At 41.1% G+C, this 18324-nt stretch overlaps 1 protein-coding gene across 1 annotated transcript; it reads left to right on the top strand.

Moving 5' to 3' along the window:
- Positions 1 to 304: 304 nt before the first annotated feature.
- DIEXF (digestive organ expansion factor homolog (zebrafish)) lies at positions 305 to 16447 on the top strand (the record flags this gene model as incomplete). Its single annotated transcript, XM_015421744.1, has 9 exons — positions 305 to 490; positions 3835 to 3923; positions 4213 to 4623; positions 5280 to 5499; positions 9533 to 9735; positions 10648 to 10830; positions 12741 to 12853; positions 14315 to 14560; positions 16124 to 16447. Coding segments are annotated over 9 exons (1898 nt in total), but the record flags the coding sequence as incomplete, so codon positions are not given.
- Between the last annotated feature and the right edge of the window lie 1877 nt (positions 16448 to 18324).

Here is an 18324-nt window from a genome sequence, read left to right as displayed (position 1 = left end):
TATGCTAATGAGCTCCGGCAGCTCTTTTGCTACAAAAAGACCCCTGCCTAATAGTATTCCTTGTAAGCCAGCTGCCCAAGAACTGGACTATGGTTTTCTTCTTTTTGCATGAACTACATTAGAAAGATCATGACGGCTCTGCATTCCAGCCTTACTCAACTGCCATACAGTCACCGGCCATAAGCTTGTATAGGATGGAGGTGTCACACTAGCTTAGGAAGAACGATGTTCTGTAGAACCTGAGGATAAATCAGTTGACCAAAACACACAACCCGTTACTGTTTTTCTTCTGGATTTGTCATAGATAAAGAAGCAGCAGCACAAAAACCTAGCCAAGAAGAACCTGGAGATGCAGATATTTGTAGTGATCTAAAAGATGAAGAATTCACAGATGAGAAACATGAATCTGAGTTTAGCTTGGAAACCAATTTTATAGAAGAAGAGACTGCAGACCAGAAAGAAAGCTGTTCTTCTGTGGAAGCTGCAAAAGGTAACTCTGCTAGTGTGTCTGTTAAGGGGGCTGTATGTAAACATTTAAGCCAGGTGTGAGGCAGAGCAGCATTCTTGCCTCCCCTTAAGGGTTAATGTGTATAATAACAGGCCTGGTTCTTCCTTGAGACCAGGTCTGCATAGCTTGAGACTCACCAAGCCACCCTCAGCCCATTCAGTGTATACATGGCAGCCCAGTAAAGGCGACGTTCAGCCTCCTGTTTTTGAAGCTTGCTTGGGGACTGCACACAAAGGGGGGTGGGGGTTGTCAAACACTTGTCAGGCCACAGTATGGTAGGTTGCATTTCATTTGCTGGGATTAAAACTATGCATCCGGATTCAAATGCTAAAAAGTAATCTATTTGCAATATACATTACAATTCAGTTACCCCAAGAAAAGAACCCTCTGTCTGGTCAATGCATGTCTTGCATTTCTTCCAGAGGATGCTTCAGAAAAAGAGTTTCTGCTCTGAGGAAAGAGCACTGATTCTGCTTCTGTGTGAGCCTTGCCATTTTCCAGCTGTTCGGAGCAATTGCAACAAGATGCTGGAAATGACATGGTTTCTAAGACATGTAGGTTACCAGCAAGCTGCCTGGTGAGCAGTGGTATAAAACTAAGAGTTTCAGTAACAACTGAGAAGTGTACAGTTATACTTGCTTAATGCTATAATGTTTGTCCAGGTGGCTTATGGTGCAGGTTTCCTGGTGAGAGGGCATAGAAATGTTTTAAATAAGTAAATAAATGTTCAGTTTGCCTATTATTCAGATAGCAGGAGGGGAGGAGATCATAATGTGTGTGAGGTCAAGTTTCTGTGATTGAGCAGCAGGAAAACAATCCAGTAATAGGTAAGCTACTTTGGGCTAAGAAGGCCAGGTTACTCTCAACATAACTTTTGCACTTTTCTTCCACTCCACCACCAGCACCACATCCTATTGAGCTAAAGAGATGGAAGAAAAGGTTAAACAATCAGAAAAGTCTAGGGAAAAATTGCTGAGATAGAAAGTAAAATATCACTGACAAAAAAGGACCATGAGGCAGCTTCTGAAGCATCTGGTTGTCTGTTCAAAGAAGCCAATGAACGATTAAAGAGAGTAATACAGAAAAGAAATTTGCAGGAAGGTAGTATAGCACAGGGTATGTTGGAAGGCTATGTTGCTATGCGTGGAGCTGAGCAGCAAAAACTTAACAAAAAACTGTAGAGAAAAGAAAAAATAGTTTGATCACTGCTTTCTTTGGTAAAAAAACTAAAAAATATTTATTTATTTTTATTTGAATTAAGCATTCCATTTAATAAAAAAATCCTAATCATACTTTTTAGTGTGGTTTTTGTTTTTATTCAATAATAAATGAACATGTCATACCCCATCCAGGACCAGAAACGAATGGAACTTAGCCTTAAACACCAAGTGATATCCTGTGCATGAATATATATGCATATATATATATAATATATTCTACTGTATGACATACTACATATTTTGGAAATTTTGGAGTGTTAAAAATAGCTTGATTAACAAACTGAAAAAATTGTGGGAAGAAAACCACTAGGTAGATATCATAAATGCTAATAATCAATTTGATGCCATCCCACTCAAGTTTTGAGAGAAAAATTATATTCCTTATCATTTTGTAGTTACACAAAATGTATATACTTACACATTTGTTACTGGTCTCAACTGGCTGTCTGAGTTTGGACTCTCCGGCCCCCGGGGAAGACGGGAGTTACCTCCCATCTCCAAGCAGGGAGGCCACCATCAAGCCGGAGGAGAGCTGGGAAGATGGGGGAGTGGAAGACAAGGAGAGATACAGAAGACAAGAAGACCAGGAAGTATTCACCAAAGAGGGCTGGACTGACAGAGCTTTGAGAACTGGAGACGCTCCGAAGCCCAAAAGAAGAGAAGAGGAAGAGAAGAGGAAAAGAGATCAAGATCCGTGGAGACAAAGATGTGATCTGGATGACCTGTAAAGATCCACCTGGGTAGAAAGGCGGAAACATACCTGGAGTGAGTTCTCAATGATTGGCAGGGGAGGGGAAGCCTAGGAATTGCTTATTTAAGAGGGAAGTCAAGGGCGAGCCGGGGAGGATGTGCCCGCTTGACTCCATGTGCAGAGACCTGGAGGGTCGAACAAGAGAAAGTGGGAGACAGGGAAGAGGGGGACGAAGGTCAGGAGTAACCTCCCCCCTTCCTTTGTCACGATTGAGGCTCATCCTGCGACTAGAATCCTCCCAAGAATAATTGTCCTGGAGCAACTGTACTCTCCGCACTCGGCACAACAAAACCCGGGTACTGACACCGGCCTTTTTTTGGTTGGGGATTATTGAGAAATACATATATTTTATGCATCAGAATGTTTAGTGCAAAAACATGTGAGTATCAAACATTTGAACCATATGGAGCACTTGGTGACTTGGTCTCTTTAGTCTCTTTTCAGTCTCTTTTCCTGCCATTTTAGTCTCTTTTCTTTCTCTTTTGGGCGTGGTCTACCAGTCCTAGCTCTGCCTATACTACTATTAGTGTTACAGACTTTGAACAAAGTTTGAATCCAGTGGCCACTTTAAGACCAACAGAGTTTAATTCTGGGTATAAGCTTTCGTGTGCATGCATGTATCTGAAGAAGTGTACATACACATGAAAGCTTTTACCCAGAATTAAACTTTGTTGGTCTTAAAGGTGCCACTGGACTCAAACTTTATGATGCTCACCTGAATCTGTTACAACTGTTTTCATCATCAGCTACCTTTATTGGCATCACAACAAAACATAGATCATCAAGGGATAAAGGGTACAACCTTCATTGCTGGAGTTGAAACATTCCTCTCCTCTTAGTGGCACAACATAGAAATTAGCCACCAAATCAGTGATCTCAGAGTTATGGGAAGATAGTAAAAAAACCGTCTTGCAAACATCAGATTGACCCTTGCGAATTTGTAGCAGAGGTTCTAGATATATGGCACGAATATCACAGTAAAATATGCAGGATATGTTACAACTGTTGTAACCAATTTCTGTTGCCTTTCTTTGCCTTTCTAAGTGTGTTGAAATGCTTTTTGTAACATGCAGTTAAATGGGAAAATATTTTGTTTTTACTCTTCTTTAAATTCTATTTTTACTGTCTAGCCTGCCAGTAAAGATGCTCTTCCAAAACCCCGCTCTTGGTGTTCCCACCTGCAGAGGTGATGTGGGTGTTAACCAAAGGCCAGATGTTTTCAGTGGTTGCACCTCACCCAGGCCATAACCTGTCTTTTTTATTATTTTATTGTATTGTTTTTATCTTGTGAGCCTTCTCGAGCTGGTCTCTGGAAAGACCAAATAAATAAAATATGCTTTTGTCTCTTTCCACAGATCCATTTAAGCACCACATGGATGAAGAACTAAACAAAAAAGATGTAGATAAAATTGTGGCACGTTCCAAATCTACCAGCCAGGTCAAGGTAATGATGCACTGATTTGAATCCTAAGTTTGCTGTAGTATTCTGAAATAGTTCTACAGGTCTTGTGAATCTGTTCATAATTAAACATTTCCATGACTGTACTGTGCAGTCTAGTGCACTTAGACCCTGTTTATCATTTGGTAAAAGATGTGAAGTAAAGATCTTCATAGCGATTGTGTGAGGAGGGCGGGGTAAAAATACTTGCGGGGAGGGCGGGGTAAAAATACTTAAATAAAATAAAAATAAAATAAAAATAATGTGTTAACTTTACTGCATTTTTCTCTTTTAGTGGCCAGTACTGGGTCAGTTAGTGTTTTCTTGCACCTTGGAGAAGTTTGGAATGATTAAGCCTGATAAAGAAGTCAGTGTGAAACACCTTCATTTGCACAGGCCTTTAGAAATCACCTGGCCAAAAGTGAACAGCCTGTTCCTTTCCAAACAACCTAAATCAGAAGGTCAGCCATTTACCCCACTGCAAAAGGAACTCTTCTGCATTATGAATTCATACAAGGACTTGTTCTACCCAGAGAGGACTGCTTTAAGAAATGCGGAAGAAATTCGTCATGTTTACTGCCTGCATGCCATGAACCACATCCTGAAGGCAAATGCTCAGGTGCTCAGCAACAATGCCAAACGAAGGGACCAAAAACAAGGTGTTGAGGATGATGGATTCAGGGACCAAGGACTCACAAGACCAAAGGTGAGAAGGTTTACTTAATTTAGAGTCATTGCATAGATCTTGCTGTAAAACTTAAATTTCTCAGTAGGCACCTCACAGCAAATACCTCCTTCAAAAAGCCTCTGTAAACACCTGAAAAAGTGTGGAATTATAAAACCACTCAGCTATAACATGTTGGCTTTGGCGTGGAGATGCCTGACATATTGCATGGCCAAACACTATAGACAACCCAGCTCTACAATTGAAGGTTATGTAATTTCACTCACAGATGTTGACACCGCTGCTTGGTTCCCCACAACCTGCTTCTTAGAGACCTAAATCCTTTTTTGGACCTGTGTGATCCTCTTTGTCAGCTGTCTACAGGTTCTTAGAAAAATTCAGCTACAAACTAGAACTGGCCATGTCTGAGGAGCTGTGGCTTTAAGAGCTGGACTCAGAAGCCTCACAGGTGATGTTCTGAATTTTGTTGGTTATGTCCGGTCCTCAAGCTAGCTGAAGGGTATAGCAGTGGCTTCTTTCACAACAATGTGGTCTTAAGCAGTTTTTTAAAAAATGAAACAAATATTTGCAGAGCAAACAACTTTGTGTTTCCGTGCTTTTGTTGGACTTTGTCTTCCTTTCTTTTTGTGGGAGCTATTTGCACAAAATGGAATCCTGTTTGCGTTTTCTCTGTATAGGTGCTGATAGTGGTGCCCTTCCGTGAGTCTGCTTTACGTGTGGTGCAAGTTTTCATCGGCCTCCTTGAATCTGCAAGTAAAAAGAAAATTGATGTGAGTAACAAAAAGCGGTTTAAGGGGGAGTTTGGTTCAAATCCAGAAGAGAAACCTCCAAATCTGAAAAGGCCAGAAGACTATGAAGCTGTCTTTGCTGGAAACATTGATGACCACTTCAGGATAGGTATTGAAAATTCTGTGCCTGAGTTTGTTTGTTTGTTTGTTTCCCATTTTTGTCCTGCCAAGTCGCCAAAGAAAATCCTGTATGGTTCTTTCCCCTTCCCTCCAATTTTGTCCTCAGGAACCCTTTAAAGTGGATTAATTTGAGAGAGGGAGAGATTGGTCCAAATCACACACTGAGCAATTATGGCTGAGTGGAGATTTGAATATTGTCTCCCAGGTCTCTGGTAGTCTAACCGCTGCTCCATATACTCTTAGTTTTAAAAAGATGTGATATGGTTTAAAAAAATATGATGTAATGTTGGGTTGATTCTTTTCATGGGTTTTGGCTTTCTTAGAATGTCTTGTCTTTTTAGGGCTGCTTCATATATGGCAAAATTCCTACAAATCATTTCTGTATAGAAATTTTTGTTCAAGCCACGTGTTGATCCTATATGTGTATTCCCCCACATAAACATATATTATGCATCCAGTGTATACTGTGTATCCATGTCTGGTGCAGCAAACAACGAATGTGATCAGTTTTCATACTTTACTTTTTACTTATTAAGTTCCTGAATATTCCTAAACAGAAGTGATTTCTGTTTAGGAATTTCTTTATGTCTAAATATGCTGTAACGGTTAACAGTAGTGCAAACCCTCAGGTTTGGACAGCCTGATAGATGAATTCTATTTTAAAAGGAATACATACAGCACAGGAAAACTATCTGAACTAGGCCGACTTGGTTCTTAGTTATGATTGTAGCATTGTGGCAAATGCACAACATGGGTGGGATTCTCCAGGATAGATGTATTTTAGACAGCTTTGTTTTTGGGTTACAGATTCGGTCTAGGGGAGACAGTTGCAGTCTAATCCTTAATCTCTTGGGCCACTGCCCTAGAGTTACGATGGATGTACGGTAACTCCATATCCACTGTACTTCAGCGGAGAGGGGCTGGAGCTCAGTGGCAGAGCATGCACTTTGCATACGGAAGTTCCTGGTTTCATCCTTGTTCTTTATTGTCAAAGGATCTTAGGCAGCTGGTGCTGGGAAAAACCTTTCTTTGCCCAAGGCTCTGGAGAGCTGGTGCCAGAGTCAGCAAAGCTGAAATAGATGGTTCGACTTGGTATAAGATGGCTTCATATGTATGGCCCTGGAGGGGTAAAATTCTAGCTATGGCCTACTTTCCATGGGGGCAGGAAGAGGCTAGCCCATGCTAGCCCAGTCTCATCACATCTTGGAAGCTAAGCGGGATCCACCCCAGCTACTATTTGGATGGAAGATCTCCAGCAAATACCAGGGCCGTGATGCAGAGGCAGGCAATGGCAAATCAGCTCTGAATGTCTCTTGCCTTGAAAACCCCATGGGGTTGCCATAAGTCAGCCGTGACTTGACGGGACTTTCCTCCACCATCAGAAGGAGGAGGGCCCGGTTTACTGCTCCCCCTCTTCCCCAGTACTTGACAGACTGTAGGAGAAAAGAAAATTCGCATGTGCCTCCAAAGGAAGATCCAGGATTCAGTTTTGCTGCTGGCTGGGTGTGAAGTGGAGTGTGAGGCTCTGGGTTACATGGCCTTTGATCCAGTTGGCCCTGGTAGCTTGTGTGAAGTTGGGTTGTGCCCTAGCATCTGAGGGGTCAAAAGCAAAAATAAGAGAGCTGCACAGGAGGTGTCAGTGACAGCCCTACACAAAGTGAAGGATCTACCCTGAAGTCTTCTGCTATGATATAAAGTACTCTGCGGCACATTCGTCTCACATGGCCCTGCCCTCTTCTAGCTACTGCTTTGCTTGCCTCTCGCATAGATAGCCCAACTACTTCTTAGGAAAGATGGGATGAATGGTGGAAAGAATGAAAGATAGCTGGAGAACTGGGCAGTGAATGACAGAGGCTGTAGCTTGGAGGTAGACCACATCTTTGACGTGCAGAAGACTCAGTCCTTGGCATGTCTACTTAAAGTTTCTTGGTACCACGTGAAAAAGATCCTTCTCTGTCTGAGACACTGTCAGTCAAAGTGGACCATAATGAGCTGGATAGACTAGTAAACTGAGGCAGCTTTATGTGTTTAGATATAGTTGCCTAACCTTGAGGTACATCATGGAGTAGAATGCTGCGGGTGTCATTTTAATAAGCATTGTTGAGTGCATCGTGTGGTGATATTGGTTGTTATTCTGGAATTGTTTGATCCCAAGATGCATTTGTTCAAGTAATATCTCAAAATGATCCCAGTGGTAGTGTAAGAAAACAAAATTAAATTAGATTGCAGTATTAAGACAATTGGTTTGCTCTGTTACCATTTATCTGGGGTGAAGGTAGGGGAGTGACTGCCAAAAAATACTGAGCCCCCATTGTTTTGCAAAATAACTGTTATTAGAATGCCTGCCATTTCCAGCAGAGCTCTCATGTATATGAGAAAGGTGCAGGGATTCTGAATGTTGGCTGAGGAGAAAATGTCAAGACTATTTCAGAAATTGCGATTTCATGCTGCTTTGTCAGCGTGTTATGCAGAGAATTTGCCTGTGGCTTGATGCCTGGAACTCCTGCTGTGAAAAGGCAGTCTTCAGAGTTAATATTACTTGAAGGTATTGTGCCGTGAAAGGCAGTAGGAGGCAAGCATTGCTTCATTATCATTACTGACTGTCTTTATTAGGGATGGGCCTAAACCTCGCCACAAACCTAGTTTTGTCACGAACATGGCCAGTTCATGAGGCCTCAGTTCATGAGATTGCTTCTCTCATGAACCGCCCACGAACTGCCATGTTTTTCATGGAGGTTCATGAGGTTTGTAGTGGCGGTTCATGAACCAAACACACTGGCATCAATAAATTAATTGGGGGGGGGGGTGGACTTCTGCAGTCCTGGAAACACCTATACTGGCCTTCCAAAGCTTGGCAGGCAGAATTAATATTTACCCCAAGCTCTCACACAGCTCTTTTTACTTGGCAGCAGGCAGTTAGTCAGAGAGGGAGTTAACTGTTAGAGGTAAAGAGGGAAAGAATATTGTTAACAGTGTCCGTGCTTCAGGGCTCTCTGAGGCAACTATTCCTCTGGTACAGCCAGGCGGACCCACAGTCACCCTCAGTGGGATTTTTGCACAACTGATCCTAGTTGGGGTGGTTTCTGGTGGGCCCAGGGCTCTGACCACCTCCTGTCCCTCTGCCACAGCCAGGTTTGCCCTTCAGGTTGGACTCGTTTAGAAGGCAGATTGAAGTATTGACAGTCTATTGTTATGCAGCCATCTATAAATAAAGTAAACTATAAATAAAAAGTAAAATAAAACAAGCTGGCATATGGGTGCATTAGTCCCAGGGTGCCATCCTTCTGTGAGAGAGCCCAGCCAGCAAAGTTCGTGGTCAGAATCAGATTTATTGTTTGTCCTTTAGCTCACTAAGAAAGCATATGGTTGCTGCTTTGAGCCCTAGAGTACCATATGTCTTATTAGAGAGATGTGAAGAAATAAAGAGTGGGTGTATACAGGTGGCTTTTAACGATGGTCACTTTTTTATCAACTAACTAGGGATCCGTGCAGCTTCCATAGGAGGCTACTCATATGTGGCATCTAGACATGAGGTAAAGCAGACCTCACCATGCCTCTATACCCAGCTGGGGCATGTTTACAATTTTTCACACCACATGGTTGGATGCTACAGAGGACTGGTTTCCTAGGTGGTTGTATACATTCCATGCTGGATTGACAGATGGTCACCAAGTGCAGGGAAAAATAAGCCGTAGTTTAAGGACTAGGATTGGGCCTGGTTAGTATAAGGCTTTTGTTCCAGTTGTTGGTATCTAGTAACTGTTTGGCTGCTTTATTGACCCTGCAGTTGTGTGTGGCTAAATGGCCTTGGACGTCATGTAATTTACAAATTAACATTTGTTAATTAAGTGGAATTGGTTAGGAATGAAACTAATTCCTATCCTACCAAGTAGACTTAAGGAGTACCTATTTGGAAAATGTTGGGGGTGGATAATAAAACCTTCCAGGGTACATAAACAGAAAACTATTGTGGTTGGATAACAAATTGATGATGTAATGGTTTTTCTGTGTGTCTGGGGCAGGTGTTGCTGTTCTTCAGAAGAGTATGCGACTGTATGCACCATTTTATTCTTCTGATGTCATCATTGCTTCTCCTCTTGGCCTAAGGACTGTTATTGGAGCTGAGGGGGAAAAGAAAAGAGAGTACGATTTTCTTTCGTCAATAGAAATGCTTATAATTGATGAAGCTGACATTTATCTGATGCAAAATTGGGAGCATGTTTTGGTAATGACTATTTTTTGGCATTTCATTTTGTGAATATGGTTAACTACATATACAATACAATAAACAGGAAGTAGATCTTAGCTTCAAAAACTATAACAGTTTGATTTGACCTAACAGGTTGCATGCTTTTATGTTTTTGTGCTTTTCCACCTTGAATTGATATATTCATCAAGATGAAGCTTGTCAATCACCGTTCTTAGCTATTGAGAAATAGCAACTGAGCCATCTTCTGAGGGCAAGGTTTCTCATTAATATATGGCACCTTAAAGAGTTCCACAGAGAAAAACAGACAGACAGGTCTTTGCCGCTAAGGACTCTAAAGTCCAAAACAGATGATGTGGGAACAACAGAAGCAGGCTGATCCAGGGAGGCTTATCTTTTCAAAAATGGTAGGAGAGGTTTTTCAGTATGCAGTAACATATCTGCGTACATATAAAGGGACACAAGATGATGCTATTGGAAAAACATAAGGAATTTAGAAAGCAATGTAAACACCACTTATGATCTCTGTTTGGTCAGTACTGTTTTATTAGTTGTAGAACAGTAAAACCAGTTAGATACTTTATTTTAAGCGTTCGAAGGGTAACATTGGTTTGTCCAAAGTGCAGTTGTAGTAAAGCAACATCGCTATAAATTCTAGTATTAGCACATCCTGTTCTGATAGATGAATACTGGCTCTCAGATGCTGTAATGTGAGATTTTCAGAAGTGAGTTCTGAGGAGCAACTAAAACTTCCTAAAGATACAAGTTTTACACAGTTAGGTAGGGTCAGTATATATTTAGGTGCAATTTAGCTTTGCAAGCTGCTAAATCTCGGCTTTTGGGTTTTCCTAAGCTCCCCCCCCCCCCCCCCCCAATTTTCCTTTTTCTGCAAGTTGAATAATGCACATCTTTTCTTCAATATGTCCACAGCACCTTCTGGCCCACATTAACCTGCTGCCTTTGGAATCTCATGGCGTGGATTTCTCAAGAGTGCGAATGTTCAGTCTCAATAACTGGTCCAAGTATTATCGGCAGACACTGCTGTTTGGAGCCCTTCAGGATCCACAGATCAACTCCATCTTCAATAAGCACTGCCTGAATTACCGGGGACAGGTTAGTTTGTGGACATGCTAGTAACTCTTTTGTAGAACTGAAGGAGGTTTGTTGGCCTTGCACCATTCAAAATATTTAGTCATATATGCATTCTAAATCCTTCCATCTCAAAATGTTTGTTAAATGTTTTGCAGCTAACCTGACTGTAGGCAGTCGCTGTCCCCTTCCAGTAGTCATTACTTGTGTCTCCTTCTGCCACTGATGGACCACTTTGGAGAACTGCGGGGTGGGGTGGGGATGATTTTGGCCTGCCACTTCCATCACTTCTGCAAAAGTTGATCTTCATGAAAACTAGGTGCTGTTATAGGAATACTGAAACTTCCTCAAATGGATTATTTATTCAGAACTGTGATGGGTTTCAAAAAAATCCAGTTGAATAATGTAATAATCAATTTAAATATATTTAAAATATGCACATCCTGCTCTTATAAGCCTTGAAGCAGTTTACATGTGTCAATCAGATATACCCCCCAAATCCAACCACTACCTCAAACATATACAAAATTTCATCGCATAAGTAAGCCAAAAGAAAAAGCGGAGAGGAAAGCAGCAATTTTTTTGTAACCCATCAATAAATTACATAAAGTGGTTTTCCATGTTCTTGGAAGCCATAAATAGGGACAGTACTGTTCATGTCAGTGTGACGGAATGGTTTGGATGTGACGCACATATTTTCCCATTATGCAAGTGATGTGGACAGTCCTGTATACATGTGCATGCTGGAGCCACTGGATTTATTTATTTTTTAAATATTTGAGTCCACCTTTCTCCCAGGAATTTGGGACCCAAGGCAAGTTAAAATCCTACTGAAATTGCTGCGCAGTTAGGGTAGAACAGATAAAAGGAAGTACTTCTTCATCCAAAGAGTGGTTAACACATGGAATTTACTGCCACAGGAGGTGGTGGCGGCTACAAGCATGGACGGCTTCAAGTGGGAATTAGATAAACATATGGAGCAGAAGTCCATCAGTGGCTATTAGCCACAAGGTATAGATAGGAACTCTCAGTCTGGGGCAAGTGATGCTCTTACGTTCTTATGTTCTCTTATGTTCTTACATATCTTCATCTTTTGGTTTTATCTTAAACATTTATATTCTGCACACTTGGTGTATTGATTCCCAAGGTACTCAACAATTTAAGTACCTGCACTATTCTAGCCTCTGCTGGAATACGATCAAAAGAAGTACCTACCCACACATACCCTCAGTCTAAACATTATGCAAAAGAAGAAACGAGACTGTGAAGAAAAAGGGGTAAACCTAACTGGCTAGGTTGTACTACAGTAAGGGGGGAAGTGTCACTTTCAAAATCTGTGCACTGATGAAATTTTGTAGGAGAAATCTGGAGAAGTTTAGATACCAGATTCATTTTCTAAAACTGTCTGTCTCATTCTCTTGGAAAAGTCAACTAAATGGGAACATGACAGAGATAAAGAGAGAGTGTAGAGACATTTCCCTTCTTAAAAATAACAGATACCAGGCCAGAATTCAGTTGGCAGTAGGCTCCAGAGTCAGACAGCCAGAAAGCCAGTTCTGTCTTCATGCGCCTCTTAATTAAATTGTGAATTAAAATGTAATAAGATAAGTCATGGCCACTACCTTAGTTAGCATTTAAAAGAGTTAGATGTGGAGGCTAGATCAGTGAACCCATCATTAACTGTGATGAAACTTCCATGTTCACAAGTAATATGTCCCTAAATACCAGATGCTGAGGATAAGCAACGGGGGTAGCAGGGTTCATCTGTTTCTAGGGCGTCTAGTGGCCATCATGTGAAATAAATATCTGGACTAGATTAGACTGATCTGATCTGGTCCAACCAGGCAACTCTTCTGTTCTTAAACAAGAGCTGATGACAGTTATAAACTCGTAGTCTAGTGTTTTTGTTTCACTGTTCTAATTGTTTCTTACAGGTAGCAGTAAGGAACGTACCCTTGGTGGGTTCCGTCAGTCATGTTGTTGTGCAGCTTCCTCATGTTTTTCGGAAACTAGAAGCTGAAAATTCTGTTTCTGTAATCGATGCAAGGTAATGGGGCACCAAGCCATTTATCCTATGCTTCACTGACAACTTCACGTGTTGCCTTGAGCAGAGTGTAGTGTGCTGGAAAAAGGATACATCTAATGCTTAATTTAAAGCTTACTTCCATCACTTTTGCACTGCATCATGCAGCTTGAATTCTCCCTGTGTGTTCCTGAATCTTTTGCTTTTTGATACATCATAGAAATCTTTCCTGTTTGCCTCTCTGAACCTTTTTTGACCTTCAGTTTCCATATCTTTGTGTAATGGACAGAGTTTAAAATTGGTGGCACTGTATAAAGTTGGTCTGGAAATCATATTCTAGAAACAGTTTTCCCAGTCCCAGATGTATGAGGGTTGATGCTGGCACATACATCATTCTGATGACTTGCTGCTGAATGTGTAAGCAGTCATTGGAAAAATATGTCTTTGGTGAGGAGGTAAGAAAATTACATCTCTGCTAGCTCATTCATACTGGCTGGCCATCACTTGATCCTGCAATCAAGTTGTGCATATGTGAATCAACTCTGTGTAATGAAATAAAGACAGTTTCCATTATTTGGGGGGGGGTGTTTATCTCCTGGGTGCTATTTCTGAGCCCTGGCTCTGAGAATTGATTCCAGAGTTGGCTTTAGGAAGAGCTGACTCTCACCATGAAGAATCAATATGTATGTTCACTCTGGACATGTGAAGGCCATCAAAACAGTTCCCTTATGGCATGTGGTCCTCACTGCAGAAGTAACTCATTTAGAGCATCTTAACGCATGGATCACTGCCATTACATGGATTGTCATCATGCTCATACCAGAACTTACCAGTAATATCTGTTGATGATGTAGAGCTCGTGGGCACTCCATGAAACTGCAGAGCGGTCGGGTTAGAACGGATAAAAGGAAGTACTTCTTCACCCAAAGAGTGATTAACACATGGAATTCACTGCCACAGGAAGTGGTGGGTGCTACAAGCATGGACGGCTTCAAAAGGGAATTAGATAAGCATATGGAGCAGAGGTCCATCAGTGGCTATTAGCCACAAGGTATAGATAGGGGCTCTGGGGCAAGTGATGCTCTGTCTTCTTGGTGCTTGGGGGGGGGGTCAACAGTGGGAGGGCTTCTAATGTCCTGGCCCCACTGCTGGACCTCCTGATGGCACTGGTATTTCTGGCCACTGTGTGACACAGAGTGTTGGACTGGATGAGCCTTTGGCCTGATCCAACATTGGCGTCTCTTATGTTCTTATGTTCTTATGTTCTTAGCTTTTTCTACACAGTGGCAGATGTTGAAGACTTTGCATGTATGTCTGTAATACAGTGAATTTTCCATGAAGATTCTGTTTTGGCTAGTGACCAGTGCACTGAACCTTAACAATATTTTATTTGGAATTTTGTTAAATACATTATTGATGTTCCATTCACCTTCCTGTTTGCATTCAATTACATGTACTGAGTACTGTATCTGTTTTCTTAACCAGGTTCCATTTTTTCATTGACAAAGTGTTGCCTGAGTATCGGGATGCAGTTATGTCACACACCCTCATTTATGTCCCATCATATTTTGACTATGTGCGTCTTCGGAACTACTTCAAAAAAGAGGACCTGAGTTGTATGCACATTTGTGAATACACAAGTAAATCAGGCATTTCCAGAGCAAGGCACTTCTTCTTAAAGGGAGAGAAGCAGTTTCTAATTTTCACAGAACGCTTCCACTTTTATAAAAGGTAAGTTGCTCTTGAGATTAGACCTAATGGAAAAGAGGGATATGAGGTCATCACAACACTTGCTTTAGTAAAATTAATAATTTGTTTTAGGTTGTGATCTTGCAGGGACCTGTTCATTTTGTACAATATCTAGCATATTTAGGTAGCATAACAATAATTTATACTGATACACCATAATTAGCCTTGCTACTATAAAGAAGACTTCTGAAATATAGGTTGAAATATTAAATGCTTTAAAATGGTTCAGATTCCGAATGTATCTCTGGGATACATTTTCTTCCCATGGGAAAATGAGTCAGTGTTGCCAGATGGAGAGGGTGTGTATTTTGTTTTGTGGCGGGAAGCAAGGCTAAACTGGATGGACAGTAACTGGTTAGTAAGGGGTTATGGACTGAAATCTTTTCCCCCAGGCATCCATATGAAATGTACAAACCAATAATTGCTCTATGAGTGTGGGATTTATGTACCCAGTTTCATCCCTGTTTAAATCTTTACAGTTTCCAGGTCAGAAATTGAAGTTGAAAGTGAAGTCAAGATCATCTCCTAAATGGAAACCTTTTATTGTATCTTCTTGATTGTAGCTCTAAAGTTTTATTGGAGGTGTTAAAGCAAGTCCTTATTTTGGAAGCTTTGGAGTGGCTTGTAAAGATCACTGAGCTGAGGGTGTACCACCTTGATTTGGCACAGACTATCTAATTTTTGCTTAACTAGTACAATAATGGAGATAAACTGTAGAGCCAATTGCTTCATCTGGATTAAAACAGTATTGTAGCAGATGAGCCATATAAAATTGCAAAATAGATCTCTTTTGGTTTGCACTCTGACTGACTGAGTTGGGCAGGGGCAGATAAGAAGATAACCATTTCCTGTCAGAGCAAATTCTTAATCTTCTTATGATCACAACTCCCAAAGATCAGAACTACTAGCCATTCAACCAGCCATCTGTCTTCCCACTGCTTGGCAGGTGGGCAAGTGGTCATCTGTATCTTGCCTATTTCTCTCCATAAAGGAAACTCAGCTCCTTTCAACCTGCAGTCTGAGAAATTTATGGTTACCCTTCCTGGAGTAAGAATGATTTCTCTGAGATCAGGGCCTCCTTGAGTTAATCAAAGTATCCTGCATCTCTCTTATCACAACAGTTCCTATCCAGAAGTTTAACATTTCTAAATTAAGTGGAAGGAGAAAAGGGTGTTTTGCCTGGAAACAGTTAATGGGCTAGCGCACAAGCCACAGAAAGAAAGAAAAAATATTAAGGCTTTGCTTGGTGAGTGGATTTTGAGGAGGTGTGTGAAGAAGAGGGACGAGATTTAATAGCTAGCGTGAAGCAGTTTAAGTATTCTTAGGCCCATGGTTTTACTGGTCAGTGCTCTACAGAAGCTTATTCTTGTCTACATTGCAACTGTACTCCTGCTCTCACTACGTCAGTAGCAAACACTCTCAAATGTTACGATCTCTATGGACATCAATATGGAAATCATTGCACAGCGTTTCAACTTTGGGGGGGGGGAGTTTATATTGACACGGCAATGCATTAACTATCTTAAGGTTTTTTTTCTGATACAGGTACACAATTAAAGGCATCAGAAACCTTATTTTTTATGAACTTCCAACCTATCCACATTTCTACAGTGAGGTCTGCAATATGATGAAGTTGGCAGACGGTGGGGAAGAAGCAACATTGACCTGTACTGTGCTTTATTCAAAATATGATGCCCAGAAGCTGGCTGCTGTGGTGGGTGTTGAGCGGGCTGCTCAGATGCTCCAGTCTTCCAAACATGTGCACCTTTTTGTCACTGGAGAAACAGAGTGAAGCAAGAGATGGACTCCCGTGATGACTTTGTCTAAGATTTTTGGGCTTGTGTTTCTTCTGTTACAAATGTTAGGAGATAAAAACTTATTAGTATGGGATACCTTTGTTTTAAAAAGGCTCATCCTGCAAGAATGAAAATTTTAAAAAATGCCAAATAAATGAGCATTTCCTCTTCATGTTACACCTTTCCTGTGCCGTCATTTATGATTCCTGGTCCAGTGCTGTTGCTACTGTCTAGAAAGATCATTTATTTTGTTTTTATATTGGATGGTAAGGAACACCTTCCTTTTGGAGAATGTCACTTCCTATTCTGCATTCTAGTCTATGTATGGGAAAAACAGAACAAAATGATTCACCTGTGGATGAGGAAAGAAAAGTTATAAGTCAACAGTGGTGAAAGTCTTTGGCATTCATTACCAATTTTAATAAAGTGGCCAATAGATTATAATAGGAATCAGACCTTGGTCCAAATCTAAATCTTGGAGAGGTACTGTTTGACTCCATAGTTGTCAGATGGAAATGAAAGGGTTGTATATGTTACCTTGAGACATGCCAGCAAATGCAAGGAGGGATACAGCATTTGCCAATTTGTCCTTGAAGTGGCTCTCCAGTAAAATTCATGGTTGACTAGGAACAGTACAGTGCCAAGAGAGATACAAGTAGTCATTTATTATATCAAACACAAGAGATATTGTATGTAAATACAGCTGCACTGCCTGACTACATTTTGCTGTTGTAAAGCAATACCACTGCTTACGTTTTAAAAATCTTTGTCAATGTTAAGTATCCCTTAAGTGTCAAGATAGTCCTGCAGAGACATGGGTCACTGGTCTGTGCTGTTGTCTTGCTTTCTGTCTGGTTCTAAGCTAACTAGTCGTATAGACGTAGAATGGGATAATTCTGCTTAGGATGTCCCTGTAATTCTGTTAGTATTGGAGCTAAATACCCATTTTAAAAAATCCATTTAGATAGATCATAACTATTACTAGTTTTGTTTTTTTATTCTGGTGCTAACTTGTTTTTCTGTACTTGTATACTTCCCAGGGTGAATCATGGTCAGGGATATAAAAGCAGATAGCTCAATAAGGATTAAGCTTTTTTCCCCCTTTCCACAGGAAGTACTTATCAGAGATAAGAATCTGTCCTCTGAGGAGCTGAAAGTAGGATAGCTACTTAGGGAGATAAATGTGAGGTAATTTAAAGGCAAAGTAAGTTGCCTTATAGAATTATAGCATCTAGGCACTTCATCTTATTGAAGTATTCAGTTCTGGTGGATTTTTTTAAAATCAGCTTTAAAACAATTTTTTCCTTAAGATCATCAAAACTTTTTTAAAATAAGCTTTGCAGACCTTCATTTTCTAGTAGAATTTGGGTCTGTGGTAATGCATTTTGTGTGTTGGAAGAGTTTGTCTGCAGAGGGGTGTGACTTGCACTGTGTGAGTGACATCTTCTATGAACAGGCCAAATTTGCCTGGTTCATGTCCTTATTGCCTGGAGCCAGCTATGAGCATTCCTGGGAGGATTAGGCCTAGTTGTCATCACACAACAGATTTTAGTGTGGGCCTGTGTGTGTCACTTTTAGATAATGCTTTGTGCAGTGATCAGAGTTACAGAGATGGGGTACCTGTAGGGGCTTTGAAATGAGACATGTTACCTAACAAGGTTTGGTTCTCCCCCCCGCCCCCAATGCATGTAACTGCTAAGTGCCTCCTCTATGGTGCTAAGTGCCCTTTCTGTTCATTTCCCACCACCAGAGTGAAATGCTACATGCTCCAAGTGTGCATGCCAGAGACCTCACAGATGGATTCGCATGTTGCCTGCCCTATTCTCTGTGCTCAGGTTTCGGGGGGGGGGTTGATTTGATGTAGGAGAGGCGGTTTGGCCCCCACTGCTGCTGCTATAGTAATCCTGTGCCTTCTTTCTCACATATACTCACAGCACAATTGGGGCAGGG

The sequence above is a fragment of the Gekko japonicus genome, unplaced genomic scaffold (genome assembly GCF_001447785.1).
Source record: "Gekko japonicus isolate JY-2015 unplaced genomic scaffold, Gekko_japonicus_V1.1 scaffold3862, whole genome shotgun sequence".
Classification (NCBI taxonomy): domain Eukaryota; kingdom Metazoa; phylum Chordata; class Lepidosauria; order Squamata; family Gekkonidae; genus Gekko; species Gekko japonicus.
This window is presented reverse-complemented; position numbering and strand designations above follow the sequence as displayed.